Here is an 18856-nt window from a genome sequence, read left to right as displayed (position 1 = left end):
GGTGTAGGGAGAATAGTGGCTTAGAGCATCCTGATGGCTTTGGTTGTAACTGAGAAAGGAACAAAAATAACTGGAGGAACAACTGTGAATCACTGTCCAAAAGAGATCAATCTTATATCAATTTTGGGTGTTAGGGTTGTCTGTTGAACACCAGGCCAAAAACCAAAGTGGCCTGATACCTCTTTACAGATCTTATTGAAAAATGAATCCCAGAAAATCATAAAACAAAATCTGTTATGAATTTGTTTCATTGAATAATTTATTATTTGAGAGGGGTTGGATCTACTCCTGGTTCTGTACTCTAGAACCACTCAGTGTATGTAGTGTATGTAGTGCTGGGATTTATATTGGGATTTACCATGTACAAGGAAAGTGCCTTATCTGTTGTCTCCCAGGTCTATGTTTTATCAAATTTTGTTTCATCATCTAGCTTAGAATATGAAATAACTTACCCATTTTGAGTAGTTTAATAATTGTTCATAAATGTATATGTGAATTGTGAAATGCCTCTATGTGGCCATGGCCTTTGCATGTCCACATAAATAGAGAATATGTGTATAATTTTATATATTTATTTTATTTATATAGCTTAACCCCAAGATGACACTTCACAGTGTACAATCATGCAGTAATGCACTAATGCACTAATTCCTGAAAATGATGTTTTAATATCACAAAACCCCTAAATAAAAAATAAATGTATATAATGCACACTTAATCCCACACCTTCTTCAATCACTGTTCCATCCTCATCCTATCCATAGCACTGGGATTAAAAAAACTTGCTACTCAATCAGACTTTTTCTGAGAATGGATGCAAGAATAGAGTTTGGAGTCAACAGTTCATCCCACTTGTAATTGGGCATTGGCTGTGGGCTTATCTTTGGAATAATAAGCACAGTTACCAAAATCATATGGAACATGAAGGGTAAAGAAAAACACTCAAGAATATCACTCATACATAGGCTATGAAGAAACAAAGCAAGGACACAGAGCTGAGGTTAGCAAGGATGGAGCAATGTGCAGTAGACCAAAAGCCAGTGGGAGGCTTGCATTTTGGGGGTGGATGGTGTGAAAATATACCCTTAAACATTTATAAACATTTGTAGACTAGTCAACTGATAATTCCTCAATAACAAATTTAAGACTACTGAAGAGCTTTTGGAAAATACCAACTACCACAAAATTACTGTAATAAACATAGAGGGGTGAGAACAAATGTAGAACAGCTCTAAGAAAATGCAACAGACATCTCTGAGTCAATAAGGATGGAAGAACAGGAGACCATTTCATTCCATGTTCTAGATAGAGCTCATCTTAGACCCCACTAGAACTGTCATGCAGGAATAATTTTTCATCAGAATCTTTACCTTGTGCTGCTCAAGCTTTCTTTGTATTGTGTTGGCTGTTTCCTCATGAGCCTGCTGAATAGCTATTTCCTCTCTCAGAGCCACCTCTGCTCTGTATAACCAGGCACCTATGGTACCCAGAGGTGCAGGCAGAGATTTATCAAGCTGTATATGCCAATCAAAGAGCTGTAATTGAGGGGAAAAAAAGAAAAATTCAAATTCAGAACATACTTTTGAAAGACTCCTCCAGGATTTTAAAGCCTACATAAAACTTAAAGTCAATGATTTCAGGGCAATTTTGGAAGTATCAGGTAAGCAGGTGTTCTGAATATGATGCTTTGGGGATGGGGAGAAAACTACAATTAAAAGGAGAATTTAAGGGAACTTAAAATAGATCTCAGAAATCAAAAGATTATTGGGAGAACGATTTTCCTCTTATAGGAATAGCAAAACATCCATTTAATCTCAGTTTGACCTTATCTGAAAGGAAAGGTCTAGGATTGTTATGTTGTTCCAGAATTCAGCTGCTATAAACTAACTGATGAGTTTCCTTTCAACCTTGTCATCAGATGACAGGTTTAGAAAAAAAATCAGAGTTAAAATATGTAAGAAGGAAGATAATTACTCCAAGGCTCTTTGAACAAAACTATAATTCTTGTGAAATTACTGCATTTCTTTGACTTCACTTCAGTCTCTAGCACTCCGCCCTCACTTTCTGAAATTCTAGGTGTATATATGAGGTATTTAAAAACAAACACATATTTTTGTTAAAATATATGGGGAAATATATTAACAAAAGAGCAAAACAGCAAGGTTTTGAAACTATGGTGTTTCAATTTGCAGAATATTAACATGCAGGAAAACTGCATAGTTTTCCTTCCAGTACAAAGAATACAGAATGGACATGAAAGGGAAAATAATCACCATTAATAAAATGTAATTATGACTATAAAGAAGGTATTAAATCTTAATTCCTAGGAGAGTAGTTTCTTCTAAACTAGACAGAATGAAATCATATACAGGAAGAAGTAACTCAGAGGGCCTTTTAGATTGGAATCTACTATCTTGTCAATGATGGGCTGATGTGAGGTGAGGCTGGGGAGGCAGTTATTGATTGGAGATGTTCTAATAATTTAAGGCTCCATAATGAAACCTTCCCTATGCCTGAAAGTGGCAGGAAGATCTGATGTAGCATGACTGGCTAGAAAACAGTAATGGAAAATATTAATTTTTCCATTTTTATTAATATGATTGTAATTGGGTTTTGGGAAATATTCTTGGCTAAAGGACATAGTTCCTAGGAAATGAATTGCTGAAGAACTTACCCTAGAAGACACTCTATCCCAGGACTGTTTCACCAAAGCTTGGTCAAGGGACAGTTTACCATCTCTCTGTAAGGGTTGCAGTAAATGTTCAATCTGTTTTCTTTTAATCTCATATTGAACTCTGAAGTGTTTAAATGACTAAAAGAAATAAAAGAGTAACAGAATGGACATGAGGCAAAACAAATAAAAGCAAGGAAACCACCTTTTTGAAATAATAATCCTTTATATTTGGATAACACTCAATATATGTTGTTGTGGAAATGCTAGTTTTAATACTAATAGCAGCTTATCATTCACCAAGTCCTGAACAATGAATTTAGCTTCGTGGGAAATTATTTCCATATTTTATCTTTTCTGGTTCTTTTTCTAATCCTATACATACATGCACAGGCTCTATTATTCAATAGAAAGCCAAGAAATGGTTTATTTACAATTATCAGAGGTAAGACAGAAGTCTAAGTTTTATTACATCTAATAAAATAATACATGCCAGTTTGTATTAGTAAATGGAACTACTACTCTATTCTAATAACCAAGTACCGTATTTTCTGGCATAGAAGATGACCCCCTACTTTTCCTGTTAAAATATAGGGTTTGGGCTATATTCACCCAAACACACACCAAATGGAAATTAAGAAATGTAAGAGAAAGAGTAGAACCCTCAAAGGTTAACAGTTTATGTTTAATAAAGCTATGTTTGGAGTGCCAACAATCATTTTACATTTGTCATTTGTAGTGAGTGACTGTGATTTTTTAATTGTGATCTACATTGAAAGCAGGGAGAGGGGGCTCCTCCAAGATCAGCTGGCTGGGGGTACAGTGATTAATAGGACAGCTAGAGGGAGACAGATCACCTCCTCTGTGTCCCATAAAAGCTGGACAGAGGACTGAGCACCAGAAAGCCACATACCAGATGGGATGCAGTGCTTGGTAACTCAGCTCCTCTGTGTGCCCTGAAAAATGAATCAGGGAAAGCAAAGGACTGAGCACTGGAAAACCACATACTGAAGATGACACTTGGTGGCTAGATGGGATGCAGCATTTGGAAACTTAGCTCCTCTGTGTGCCCTGAATGGGATGCAGCGGTAAGAGGGGAGCGGATCACATGGCTTATATGGGCGTGTAAGATGACCCTTGACTTTTAGGAAGTTTTTCATGGGTTAAAAATTTGTTTCATATGCCGTAAAATACGGTAGTTGTTTGTGTCCTAGTGCCAGTTTATAAAGATGCATGTTAAGACCGAATGAATGAAAGTGAGAGTAATAGTAAATTAAAGGTTACTGAAAGTGTTGTCTTGATTTTATAAAGAGGTAGACATAAGCGATTTCATTTACATATTAATTTAATTTATGGAAGTAATTTATTAAGCAGCATGTGTTTATTTTAGTCACAGTAAGTATAGCATAAATTCACAATAAGCAAGCTTGATCACATGCCTAATATTAGCCTACCAAAAGTATGGTTCTAAAGTTTATAAAATTACACATCCTAAAATATAAGTTCAAAGAAAATAAATTGAAAATCCTCTAAAATGTGCAATTATGATTTAAATAAATCAAAAATGTCCCTGAAATCTATGATATAATACAGCTGAAGGAATTTCTAAGTGATCATTACTTTAATAAATAAACATGCAAATCACATAAAGAACACTGGGGGGAGATGGTGAATAAACATTTTCCTTTCTAACTCATTGCAATTGAGTAACTCCAAATAAATAATAATTATTCAATATTATTCCACATATTTCATATTTAAAAAATACTGGAAATATGCTATTAGTTCATAAATAGGGCAAGAAAATTCCCTAATGAATACACTTACAAGAAAACTTTCTCTTTGAATTTAAGATGCTCTGTAACCCTGTTGAAGGACAGGTGACCATCTGAGCCTGGAAAGACTTTCTAGCTCACATTTAAAAAAACCATATTTTAACCTCTTATAAAATAACATTTATTTTTGATAATTTATGCTAAAACTAACACATACCACTAGTAAGCCAGTATATTTGCTGTCTTTTCATTTCTATTTTCAAGTTACTAACTGGCAATTTTAAAATGGATTACATCCTAGAAAATTCTATTATTTTGGAGGAAATATTTTGGAGTCTCAATTAAAAAAAAGCATTTGTTTATTATTTTACCGAGTTCAACAAATTAATAATCTAAATTTAATAATCCAGGCTTTATAGATGTGAGCACATAGATGTGTCACACATTAAAGCTGATGTTTTTATTATCTTCTATAGTGAGACTCATATCACATCTTTAAAACAAGACATGATTAAAATGTAATCTACACTAGAAATGTGTTATAGTTTTACTGGTAAAATGCACTGTTATTTTAAGTAGTAAGAAAATGTTAATACTGCATAGAATAAAAATCATTGGAAAAACCTGTCATAATTCACTATGTTTTGAAAATGAAAATTGGAAATAGAAATCCAATAAATAAGAATCAGGGCTGGAGCGGTGATGCAAGCGGTAGGGTGTTGGCCTTGCTACGGGCAAACCTAGGACGGACCTAGGACTAACCGTGGTTGATCCACCGGAGTCCCATATGGTCCCCCAAGCCAGGAGCTATTTCTGAGCACATAGCCAGGAGTAACCCCTGAGTGTCACTGGGTGTGGCCCAAAAACCAATAAAAGAAATCCAATTAATAAGAATATAATGAGGTTAGAAAGAAATTAGTAACAGGGGTCAGAGAGATAGCACAGCGATAGGGCGTTTGCTTTGCAAGCAGCTGACCCAGGACCAACTATAGTTCAAATCCTGACATCCCATATGGTCCCCTGTGCCTGCCAAGAGCGATTTCTGAGCAGAGAGCCAGAAGTAACCAACCAACCGCTGAGCACCACAGGGTGTGGCCCCAAAACAAAACAAAAACAAAATTAGCAACAGCAGGATTCCTTAGTCTTAATCTAAATGCAGCAAGTTGAACTTGAAAAGTCATAAAATAAATTAATCCCATTGATGGGACAATTCCAAATATTCATGTTGCAATCCTTTATTAAAGTCAGTTTACTCAATGATTTCGCAAGGAACTCACTTTTTGGTGTATGTTTGTGTTATGAAATGTCTAGAAAAATCATGAATTTTACAAAAGCCAACACGTGTTTGGGTTTTGGGACATCTACAAGACTGAGTTATGGAAAAGTCAGGAAACTTATTCGCCTCATCACAATATTGACAAATACAACTTAAACTTGTTTACATAGAAATATAATTAAAAATACACAGATAATAGTATTTCATTTTTGTTTACTTTGGTTTGGGGTGATTCCTAGACGTGCTTAGCTTGCTTCTGGATCTTGTTAAAGTAACATTTTTGATAGTGCTCAGGGGACCAAATACAGCCCTGAGAATAGGCAAGTACTCAACACCTTAAACTATCTCTTTTGCTCAATAGGAGGATTGGAGGGACCACCTGGTGGTGCTCAGGGCTTTCTGGCTCTGTCTTCAGAAATCACTTCTTGTGGGGCTCAGAGGCTATAATAGTGCACAAGACTAAACCTGGGCCAGCTATGTGCAAAGCCAGCACCTTACCCAGTATACTATCTCTTTGGCCCCTAATAGTATTTCTGTTTTTTTGTTTGTTTGTTTTTGTTTTGTTTTGTTTTTGGGCCACACCCAGTGGTGCTCAGGGGTTACTCCTGGCTGTCTGCTCAGAAATAACTCCTGGCAGGCACAGGGGACCATATGGGACACCGGGATTCGAACCAACCACCTTTGTCCTGGATAGGTTGCTTGCAAGGCAAACGCCGCTGTGCTATCTCTCTGGGCCCCCTAATAGTATTTCTTAAAAAAAATTTCACAATACTTAAACATAGATGTAAGCATATGTAAGAATAGTACTCATGAAACAATTTTGAAAATTAAAATGTCTTTCATTCATTACCTTATATTTATCCTGTAAATTTGATTCTGCAACCTGGGCCCTTGTCAAATCTCTTTCAAACTGATCAATCCAAACTTTCATTTCCTTCAAAACTATCCTTTCTTCTCTCTGAAAAGCAACAGATAATACAATTTAACTTGTAGTCATACAATTATCTCATGACAATAAATAATAAATTTCAATGATCGCTGAAAAATCTGTAACCCCAACTTTATTCTATTTGGAAAATCAGTAGCAAAATTAAATTCCAGAAAAATATCTGAATGACCTTACCAAATAATAAAATTCTGTTTCTCTAGACACACTCATTTACTTCAGAAAATATGCTCAAGAGGGGGATGTTGCAAGTTAATAGAGCACTTGTTATTTGATTGCTTATTATAAACACAAATTATTTACCTATAGATGGATTTTAAAATATTTAAATTTAAATGATTTTGTTGTTCTGTTTGTTTTGGGGGTCATATACTGTTTGCTCAGGTTTCACTCTTGGCTCTAAACTCATGGGTCACTCTGATAATGCTTGGGAGACCATATGAGGGGATAAAATCCAGGTCAATCATGTGCAAGGTAAATTTCCTATCTGTTGCCCTAACAGTCTAGCCACTAAAATAAATAAATAAAAGTTTAGTTTTATTTCCATATCACAATAAAGTAGTCAACATGATTATAAATTATTATGTTAATTAGTATTCTTACGTGTTACTGGAAATTAATAGCGGATATCAAATTGTAATTCGATTAGTGACACATCTATGAGAAAATTTTAACAGCATTTTCATGTTATTGTTTATTAGAGAGAAAAATAAAATAACGAATTAAGGTATTAAGTGTATATATAAAGAGAAATGCATGCAAAAGAATGGGTGACAGAATGTTTGGAATATATCACTAGTTCAAGATGGTTTTATTCTTACCTTTAAATAAGAAACATGATTTGCAAAAGATGGAAAGGTTGATAATATTTCCTAACAATATGAAAAGACAATGTATAAAATATTATATATAACAAAAATAATATAAAGGAGGGACTAAAATCATAGAAGATACAAGATAAAAAATGGAGAAATATTGATCTACAAATAGGCAACCATTTCAATGGCATAATTATATAAAGATTTTTGTAAATTTTAAAAGTTATCTAATTCAATGAAGGAATGTAGTTTTCTGGATTTGATATTTTCATTTTATTTTGTAAAGGTCATATGTGGTATCATATGTATTTTATAAACATGTTTTGTAACATTTTAAAAGTATAACCATGTAAAGTAGTATATGCACACAAGTGCTCTGTAAGTATACTCAATGGATTCATTTCTGGCCCTATCTCATCTAACATTTTTTTGTATTTTGGAAGATAACCAAGAATAATTGTTACATTAATAGAAGGATTGGTCAAATAAATGACTGAAAATTTAATTGTTATTAAAGTATTGAGCCAGATAAACCAATCAGCCTATTCTAGTGATTTAAGATTGAGTGCTAAATATCCAAGAACAACATTTAAAGAAAAAGTATATCATTTGTTTTGACTGAAGTAAGAAAAACACAACCAGTCTATTTCCAAGTGAGAAAATAAGATAAGATTTAAAATGATAGGCATAAAATAATTTTATATAAAATCATAACTGGGCTATAGAAATCAATGTATTCCTACAAAAATAGAAGCCTGGTACAAACATAGATGGCAAAATTCTCCCTTTCTTTCAGACACAAAGATTTTTTTCAGGTCCCTATTTTCTATCCAAGCACATGCATTGCTTGCATGTTTGTGCTTGCCGGAGCACATGTGTCATGTACACGCAAGTGTTTCCCTAGCATGTGTTGCCCACATTTCCGACTTGAGTGTAGACTTTGATCTTTAATTCTGGCTCTCTCACCACTCAGAAGTAGCATGCTTTTCCTCTTCTCCATGTTATTCTCTCTCTCTCTCTCTCTCTCTCTCTCTCTCTCTCTCTCTCTCTCTCTCTCTCTCTCCCTCTCTCCCTCTCTCTCTCTCTCTCTCTCTCTCTCTCTCTCTCTCTCTCTCTTCCTCCCCTTCCTCAGAAGTTTCAAAGTTCCTCAGAGGTTTTTTTTAAATTAAAAACACAATAAAACACAAGATTTTCATTTACAGGCAACATAAACTTTTTTTTTCTTTTTTGGGCCACACCTTATGACGCTCAGGGGTTGCTCCTGGCGTGGAGGACCATATGGTCCATCCTAGGTCAGCCACTCTGGCCCCAAGTTTTTAATCTATTGATTTAATCTATTGATTTCACTTGCTTTCTATGTTCTACTTGGTGGAGCTTAGACCAAAGTTTTACATAATCTGAATTTGGTCATAAATCATGGATTTCCAACTTGGAATATTTCTAATAGTAATTGAGAGAAGACACCAACCTTGGCTTGTTTGACGCTTGTCTTCAAAGACATGATTTTCTTACTGTCATGCATAGTAAACCAATCTACCCTCAGTTCTACAGGAATATACATCTGTATGTCAAGATGCCATGATTTTATTGTATTTTTTTGTTTGTTTTTTGCTTTTGGGGCAACACCTGGTGAGGCTCAAGCTCCTGGCTATGACTCAGAAATCACTCCTGGGTCGGGGGACCATATGGGATGCCGGGGATTGAACCGAGGTCAGTCCTAGGGTAGTGCGTAAAAGGCAAACACCTTACTGCTTACACCACCACTCATGCCCAAGATGCCATGATTTTAATAGTTGAATTAAATGAACTATTTTCTCAAGAACTGAGTAAAAAATACTGAGGTATCAAGTATATGTATAGTGTATAAAATCTTAAAATTCTATGAGGCCTAATTAGGCAGTCATTTAATTGCATTAACTACGAGTTCATAATAAAAATGCACCATTTTAGAAATAAATTAATCATATTTATTAAATTAAAATTAAATCGTTTAATTAATTGATTAAATTTACAATTTATGTTTTTTATTCAAAATATTAATTTTGGATGCTTATGCTTAATCTTATAAATAACCCTTTAAACAACCCTAGAGAAATCTTATACTCTCTTTAGGTAACAAATGAAGCTTTTTTTCCAAATCAAAACTTATTTTCTAGATAATGAGATTCATCTTGTCATACTAAGGGTTCTTTTTAAAAATTTATCAATAAGCATCTATTAGAAGAGTTTTAAATTTATAAATATCTTTGCATTGTGTTTCTTGTTCTTGAACCTGATCAGATTCTCTTTTTCTGCATTATGATTAATTTAAACTCTGGCAGTAAATTTACATCTCTCTAAAACAATCCCAAAACTCTATGACAGCACTTTGGTAATATCTATTACCAAATATGCTAATATCCATTCTTCTGAGTGTCAGGGGAAAAGGACATTCTGGTGGACTGGCTTGTACACAGCAAACCCATCATGGTTTTATCTTCTAGGCCTGAAAGTTCAAATGAGTCCAAAACACGTACCCAGTTAAGATTGACCAATTTCTATAGATCAAGTTTCATACAAAGGAATTTAAAAATTATTTTAAATGTGTCAAAAATCTATATGCCCTTGAGTCTAACAAGGTTCACAAAACAATCTTTATTATAAAACTATGCTGGGGCGGAAGCGATAGCGCAGAAGTAGGAAGTTTGCCTTGCATGTGGCTGACCCAGGATGGACCTCAGTTCAGTTCCTGGCATCACATATGGTCCCCCATAGCCAGGAGTAACCCCTAAGCATTACTGGGTGTGGCCCAAACCCACCTCAAAAAAAAACTATGCATAGAAATATTGTTTAAAACAGTAAAAAATAATAATTTATAACAATTAAATTATAATAAATAAATTACTCTCCATATGTAGGATGACCTAGAAAGACTGACTAAAATCTTTGGATAATTAAATGAAAAATTAAAATTATAAAATTGTATGTGCCTTTTCAGTGAAATATTATTTTATTTATCTGTTCTTTTTTTAAATTTATTTTAATATCTTTATTTATACAATTTTATTACAAACATGATTACCCCACTGCCTGTATTTGAGACAGGCTTTCTACTTCCCTCATTCATTCACATTGTTATGTTAGTTGTCAGTGTAGTTATTTCTCTATCTGCACTCATCACTCTGTGGTGAGCTTTATATCGTGAGCTGGACCTTTCAGCCCTCATCTCTATTGTCTCTGATAAGTATTACAAAAATGTCTTTTATTTTTTTGAAAACCCATAGATGAGTGATACTGCTCTGTGTCTATCTCTGTCCCTCTGACTTATTTCACTCAGCATAATAGATTCCAGGAAAATTTCATGACTTCATCTCTCCTAATGGCTGCATAATATTCCATTGTGTATATATACCAGTTTCTTTAGCCATTCATCTGTTGAAGGGCATGTTGGTTGTTTCCAAAGTCTGACTATTATGTATAGGAAAATTTCATGACTTCATCTCTCCTGACGGCTGCATATATTTCATTGTGTATATATACCACAGTTTCTTTAGCCGTTCATGTCTTGAAGGGCATGTTGGTTGTTTCCAAAACCTGGCTACTGTAAATAGTGCTACAATGAATATTGGTGTGAGGAAGGAATTTTTGAATTTTATTTTTGTGTTTTTGTGATTTATCTGTTCTTAACTCAACTTCTCTCATATTAAAATACACTCCATTTTGGAAATGACATGCTTTAGAATCTGACTCACTATTGTGCACTGACATATCAATACTTGAAAAAACATAAGACAGACACTTACATCATTCTCCAGCTCATCACTGCCTGTGTTGTAAATTTCTGGATATTGTTTCAGGAACTGGGCCACATAAGTCATGATAGACTTCTCATCTGGTTTATCCACATCGACATCTGAAAATAAATTAATTACCCATAATTATATTTGAAAAAAAAATTTTGTTTATCTGGTTTTTGGCCTCCCCTGGCAGTGCTAGGGTTTACTCCTGGATCTATGTTCAATGATACTCATGGCAGGCACAGGGGACCAGATGGGTTGCTGGGACTCAAACCTAGTTTGACCTGAGCAAGGCAAGTGCCCTCCCGCCATACTATTGTTCTGGCCCCAAAAGAACTTTTTGTTTTGTTGTTTTGGGGTTGTATCGGTAATGGTCAGTGGCTACTCCTGGTCAGCACTCCTCCTAGAAGTGCTTGATGAGCCATTGAGCTATAAGGGATTGAACCCAAATTGCTATCACATAGGTAAGCACCCTACCTGCTACCCTACCTATGGCTCTGTCCCTGAAAAGACAATTTTGGAATTGATCTAATTTATCCAAAGACAATGCCTTACATGCTGAAGACAAAAAACAGAATTAATATTTACAGAGGGGAGTAGCAACCAATTTAGTCTGGATGATGAGTTCTAGAATATTTTGTAATTTAAAAAAGTGGCACATTTCTAATAGAAATAGAAAAGGAATACTTCAATTAAGTGGTCATAATATTCATATATCTGAAATATAAACTGCTATGTGATCCTAAAACATTCTTTTTAATTATATATAATACATATACACATATATATGTATATATAAATTTTTGGGGGGTTTGTGCCACACCTGGTAGTGCTAAGGGGCTACTTGTGGCAGCACTCAGGGTTTTTTTCTGACTTTGCATTCTGAAATTACTCCTGACAGGCTCCGGAAACCATATGGGATGCTAGGGATTGAACACAGTCTGCCTCATGCAAGGCAAAAGCCTTACCCACTGTACTATGGTTCCCAACCTCTCTAGTTGTATTATTAAAATATAAATAATAGGTCAATTTTAAATTAATTTGAAGGGTATATAAAAATGCTTACAGAGACATAAGGATGGTTGCCTGGTGGGTACCATCTTGCATGTTGAGAATGGTATCAATGCAGCTTGCCAGTCTATGATCACTGGCCAGCATTGTAACTATAGTGTATAATACCCAGTCTTGCAACAGCAACAATAAAGGGAAGGAAAGGGAAGAAATACAGAAAGTATGCCACTGGATATAAGTGCATAGCATATACATTGTATACTACACATTTTCAAATATGGATCAGCATTCCCTTGCTGTTTTAAGGTTTCTGTTAAAAAAGAGGAAAGAGCTTTCGGTTCAGTTCCTTAGAGAATTTATTCTCAGAGTGGAGTGAAACATTCTCAATACGTGTCTGTTCTTTAACCAAGTACACTTTGAGGGAGACAAAGACAGGAAATACCTCAATCATTGACATTTTATTATTTTTCTGTTTATTTTAACTTTAATTTAATAGATGTCACGCTAGAAAATCAGTATAAGCGAAAAAGAGATACTAATTCACCTATAAATGTTCTAGAATGGGGTAAGATTGAATAAATATACTGTGTCAAATGTTTTAAACAAATCTTTTAAATATTTATTTTAAAGAAAATCAGAAAAGATGCATCTACTTGAAGTTGACAAATATGCTATCTATGTTATCTACCTTCAGTGCCAAGGATTCAAGTAAACAAATAAAAGACGAAAATCAGTATAGAGATGCAGTGTTTGTAATGTTTTATGTGATTTGAAGCACAATTTCTATAGGTTATCCACATACTTTACAAAAAGTGATACAACTTCAATAAGTTAAGAGGAAGCAAAGACAAAATATTTTAGGATTATTAGGTGATTTAAAGGAGAGGTGAAAAGAACAATATCTCTATGTGTCAGATGCATCTGAAGAATGCATCAAACTGTTTCATGAAAGTAGAATTTTAAAACAAGATTTAATGTATTTACATGTTTGAAAGCAACATTTAATACATTATTTAACATGGTACATCCTTTTAAGTTTTCATGTAACCAAATTATAACAGTTTTAATAATAGACATTGGCTTATTTAATCTCTATCCCTAAAAAGTTTATGTATTAGAATTAGCTAAATAACATTTTGAGGGATAAAGGAATCTCATTAGACAATAAAAGAGAACCATTAGTAGGATACCCTTGTATATGACAGTCTCAGTTTTGGTCCTCAAGAAGATTCTCTAGCCCTGTGGTTATAAAGAAACACTTATACTCTCATCCTTTCTTCCCATTATATGTAGCCTCTCAATTTGAAAGCAAGGACATGTGTGATTTTCATCTGAATATAATAAGTGTGTTAGGAACTGTTGGCTTGTGTCTATGCAAAAATATGGAAAGTCCCTGGCTCTCCTTGTGAATATAAGTCCAGAGGTTATATGAATTTTCCTAAATTTTTAAAGGAGCTTCATTTTAACATCCATTTTATAACAGAGAAACTAGAGACCTTTTAGTCTCTATAACTTACATCTGGAACCTCACCTCTCAACTTGGACATTTTTAGATCTCAAAATAATAAAATAAAATGAAAAATAACTTGTGCTCACTGCATTTATACTTTTTCATTCATTCCTAACATTTTTTCAAAGTCAGAAACCCAAAGAAGAAATAACATGAAATGGAATATTCATTTTGACTTTTACATTTCCAAATTAAAAAAAAAACAGCTTAGTTTAGGAAAGGTATCAGTATTACTGTTTCAAGGCTTTAAAAGGTAAATTCCTCTTCTAGACAGTCTTAAAATCAATATCTTTCCCTTTAAAAGTGACAAATAATTTTTAATAATATCTTTATTTAAGCACCATGATTACAAACATATTTGTATTGGGCTTAAGTTATAAAAAAGAATATCCCTTCATCAGTGCAACTTTCCCACTACCAATTCCCCCACATTCCTCCTCCCCCCAAGAACTTCTGCCTGTCTTCAAGATAGACATTCTATTTCTTTCACTCATTACCACTGTCATGCTAGTTGTTAGTGTATTTATTTCTCTAACTGCACTCACCACTCAGTGGTAAGCTTCATATCTTGGCCAGTCCTTCCAGCCCTCATCTCTATTGTCTCTGGGTAGTATTACAGTAATGTCTAAAGGTGACAAATAATTAAAATTAAAATTGTCTACCAATCATTTGTGGAATGTGCCCAATAGATTAAAAAATAATAAATAGAAATAGACATTTCAATGTAGGAAGAAGCAAAGAACATTGGTGATGGGCGCATTATTGATATTATGTGCATTTGAAACCATAATCAAGTTATTTATACATCTCTGAAACTTTCATCTCATTTTTAAGCAGTTTATTGATTGATTGATTGATTAATTTATTTGTTGGTTTTGGAGCTACAACTGGTTATGCTCAGGGGTCATTCCTGGCTCTGTCCTCAGAAATTACTCCTGACATGCTTGAGGGACCATATGGGATGCCAGGAATCTGAGTCCACCCTGGGTCGGCTGCATGTATGGCAAATGCTTTACCACTGTGCTATCTCTTGGTCTCTCATTCATTCTTAAGTATTCTGAGTAGTACAGGTCACCTGTCTGATGCCACCAATGTCAAAGTGATTGATATTTGTAGGAACAGAACTGGACTTTGTTTCTGCAAATCTCTTTCCAACAGAATATCAGATCAGGAATATACTAATTATATCTGTTTTTCTAACTTTCTGACTTCTAATAGAATCTTGGAAGGCATCATTTCTAGGCTTAAGACAGGAATTGATTGAATGAAAAGAAAAAAGTGTCAAGACCCAACACTTGCTCAACAGACCTTCTGGATCTAGTAAGCGTGGAATCCCCAGTTCCAGTTCAGCAATAGAGAAAGCTTCTTCCAGGTTCTCTCGATTTGATCTTCCCTTGACTTTTTCCAAATCCACTAGCTCAGGCCGGATAGCATGGATGACTGAATGAAAGGCGATGCCATTTCGCCAACTCCGCCCAAAGTCCTTCACTTCTATTCCAATTTGCCTAGAGATTAAAACAAAATATGCTGTGTCTAAGTATGTAATGTATTTTCCTCAAAGCTATATGCAAAGTCCAAAACTCTATCTGTGACTCAGATACAGTTAGCTATAGCAGATAAATGTTCTTAAGAAAAAGTAAGTGAAAACTTGTAAAAGGTCAGAAGATAAGATTTCAAGTGTCATACGTTTTATGTGATGATTTCTTTCCTTTTTCTCACAAGATACATTTTTTTCTTTAGCAAATTCAAAGCATGGTATAGAACTATGTTGTGCTCTGACCTAATTTTCTAACATTTTTTTTCTGAGAATATGTACTGAGGAGAATTTTATTAAAAGGGGGGGGGCAGATAGATAGCATGGCGGTAGGGAGTTTGCCTTGCACACAGCCAATCCAGGACAGGATGGACAGTGGTTTAAATCACGGTATTTCATATAGTCCTCCATTCCTGCCAGGAGCAATTTCTGAGCACAGAGCCAGGTGTAACCCCTGAGCGTCACCAGGTGTGACCCCAAAACAAACAAGCAAAAAACAAAACAAGACAAAACAAACAAACATAAAAGAGGATTTGGTTCCAAGAATGTGGCCAGATGTTGAATCCCTGCCTTGCTGGTATGAGATCTGGGGTCACCCAGGGCTCCGTGCCACCATCAACTGGTCCTGCCTGATGTGATTCCTGGCTCCATAACAAGCAAAAACTCAGGCACTCTGGTTACAAAATATAACAGAGAAAGGAGAAAAACAGAAAAATGAACTTCCTGATGTTACTGAAACTGGTTTTTATTTAAATACATTTTTATTTTTAAAATTATTTTATTTATATTTAAACACCATAGTTACAAGATTGTTCACAATTGTTGTTTATTTTCCCTATAGTCACTAGTTGTTCATGGTTGAGTTTCAGTCATACAATGTGCAACACCCTTCACCAGTGCACATTTCCAATGTCCCCAGTTTCCCTCCCATCTTCCTTGCCCTCTTCCCAGCCTGCCTCTCATGCAGAAATTTTCTTCTTCTCTCTCACTTTAGTCAAAATAAAAATTATTATTATTAAAAAAAAAGAAAAAAAACAATTATTTTAGAAATCTGGTCTTAGTTTATCTAATTAAATAGAAATCAAATGTTTTTATGAAGAAATCACAATGATAAAACCTCTATATTACTAGTGAGAAAATGATTAATTTTCAAAAAGTAAAAATTATATTGATTGTACTACAGTTTATGTTATTAATAAAAAATACAGGGATTAGGGCCAAACAGATAACAAAGTGGTACTGCAGGGTCTCGGGAGGGTCCCATTTCAATTCCCAGCATTCCATATAGGCCGTCAGCCTGCCAGGAGTGATTTCTTAGTGCAATTTCAGGAGTAACCCCTGAGCTCAGCTGGGTGTGACCCCAAAATCAATCAATCAATTAATCAAGTTAAAAAAAAAGCACAGGGATTAAACATCAAACTAAATCACATGAAGATGTAATCAGTTTTATTTCAGTATTTATCCAGAATTCTATTATTATGTGTACTTACATTTTCTATTTAATTTTTGGTTTGGAGCCACAGGAGCTACACTCAGCTCTGTGCTTAGGGATCAGTTTCAATAGGAATTTGGGACCATTAGAGTCCAGGATTAAATTAAGGCTTCCTGCATGCAATGTATGCGTTCACCACATTGAGCTACTTCTCTAGCCCTAATGTATTTATATTTTCATTCACGGAAAGAATGTGATTAAACATGAAGCAAAACCATTCATTCCAATGTCTCCAAACTCTGTAGACATTGGAAGATGCACTAAGTAACAAGTTGAGAATTTAAATTGTTCAAGTGTTTCGTAAATAAATACTTTTTACTTACTTGGCTGCTGAGAACTGAACCCACTTTAATAAAGCCTTCTTAGCATTTCCCTGGATCTTGGTGCCAACTTTTCTTTTACTGGGGGGACTGGCTGTCTCAGAGCTGACGATGCTGTCCACGGAGGAAGCACTACTGGACAAAGACTGTAGCTGTGGTAGATTACTGGTCAACTCCTCGATCTGAAAATGAACAATGTTTGGAAAAATCAAGAATCATCTTGGATCCTCCTCCAAGATGTCTCACTTCTATGACAGAAGATGGTATCTTAATTATGAAATGTAAGCACCTAAGTGCCATGGTGTCTGTCTCACGTACTTCTCTCTGCACCTAAAACTCGATCTTATTATATGCAGTCACAAACACAAGTAAAGAGTAGGAATGAGGTGCCAGAGTGGTGGCGCAAAGCGTAAGGCATCTGCCTTGTGCTCACTAGCCTAGGGATGGATGGACCGAGGTTCGATCTCCCGGTGTTCCATATGGCACCCCCAAGCCAGGAGCTATTTCTGAGTACATAGCCAGGAGTAACCCCTGAACATCACCGGGTGTGGCCCAAAGAAACAAACAAACAAAAAAAGTAGGAATGAAAGAGTTAAAATAAAAATGTTTCTTTCAAACTCATAGGCCATTACATTACATAAAGAATTAAAGATACGTGAAGATTCTAAATATACAATAGATGTTTTTAATCCTAACAAATGGGCACTTTTATGGAGAATATTAGTTATAAGGGGTTTTTGCATATGTAGATAAAGGGCTATGTAGAAAATCTCTGTGCCACTGTTTGCTTTTGTTGTGTTCTAAAAATAGAGAACTTCAAAAAATAATCTAATACTCTGGATAGAATAGCAAATTAGTTTACTTCATGTTTATTAGAATCCTAGAAATGAACCCCCCTCCACCGAGAGTAAAAACAATATTCTTGAAATATTTCTAAACTAGTTCTTCAACTCTATTTTTCCTATCTATTTTTAAGATTTGGGATCTGGGGTGAGTTCTATGTTTATTTGCAAGGAACAAAAGGGATTTTCTGGCAGAAAAACAACAGACGTTTGAAGATCACATTGTTGCTAATATGAAGGTGAATCCCAAAGTAGAGACAGATAGGCATGTTATTAAAATTCTCACCATTCCCTTTTTTTGATTTATTATTAACTGAAAAGCGAACTATAGGTGGATACCTGGAAATAGAGAATAATGGTCCACACCAATCCCAGGACTATTGCAGGTCGACCATCAGCTATATCTGTGGCGTTAATGTTGACTAATTTTATCTGTTTAAAAAGAAGAACTGAAGTAGTGACATTCAGAATATTATAATAATCCAATTGCAATGATAATTAGACTTTATTAGACATCAGTAAAATCTGAGCACGCCTATGTAAGTGGTAGATGAGTCAGTAGAAGGAGCTACAAAGACAACAAGAGCAAGGTTTCAATGTAAATTTGGGGACATCCATTAGGCACAGGATAAAAACAACTATAAGGTGTATTTTTAAAACTTGTTTAAAACTTTGAAAGAAAAAAAACTTTGAAAAAAAATGACATCATGCAAGGAATTACCAACAAAATGATAGACAGGATTTGGGGGTTTGTTTTGTTCTGTTTATTTTCACATTCAGATGGTGACTGACTGGGACTTGAAGGTTATGAGAAGATTAAGGAGATTCACTTACTTTGAAGTTTGTTACCAAATAGCATGAAACTTATACTTTCTTTTACCTACA

General features: G+C 34.8%; 1 protein-coding gene across 1 annotated transcript in view; it reads right to left on the bottom strand.

Moving 5' to 3' along the window:
• SYNE1 (spectrin repeat containing nuclear envelope protein 1) overlaps positions 1 to 18856 on the bottom strand; it is a 578994-nt gene that overhangs the window by 442745 nt on the left and 117393 nt on the right. Inside the window, exons 7-14 of the mRNA XM_049765309.1 lie at positions 18311 to 18403; positions 17133 to 17311; positions 15092 to 15288; positions 11269 to 11378; positions 7490 to 7540; positions 6573 to 6680; positions 2675 to 2812; positions 1371 to 1535 (exon numbers count right to left, since the gene is read on the bottom strand). Coding sequence (XP_049621266.1) covers positions 1371 to 1535; positions 2675 to 2812; positions 6573 to 6680; positions 7490 to 7540; positions 11269 to 11378; positions 15092 to 15288; positions 17133 to 17311; positions 18311 to 18403 — 1041 coding nt within the window. The remainder of the gene's footprint in view (positions 1 to 1370; positions 1536 to 2674; positions 2813 to 6572; positions 6681 to 7489; positions 7541 to 11268; positions 11379 to 15091; positions 15289 to 17132; positions 17312 to 18310; positions 18404 to 18856) is intronic.

This window comes from Suncus etruscus, chromosome 18 (genome assembly GCF_024139225.1).
Source record: "Suncus etruscus isolate mSunEtr1 chromosome 18, mSunEtr1.pri.cur, whole genome shotgun sequence".
NCBI classification, from domain to species: Eukaryota; Metazoa; Chordata; class Mammalia; order Eulipotyphla; family Soricidae; genus Suncus; species Suncus etruscus.
This window is presented reverse-complemented; position numbering and strand designations above follow the sequence as displayed.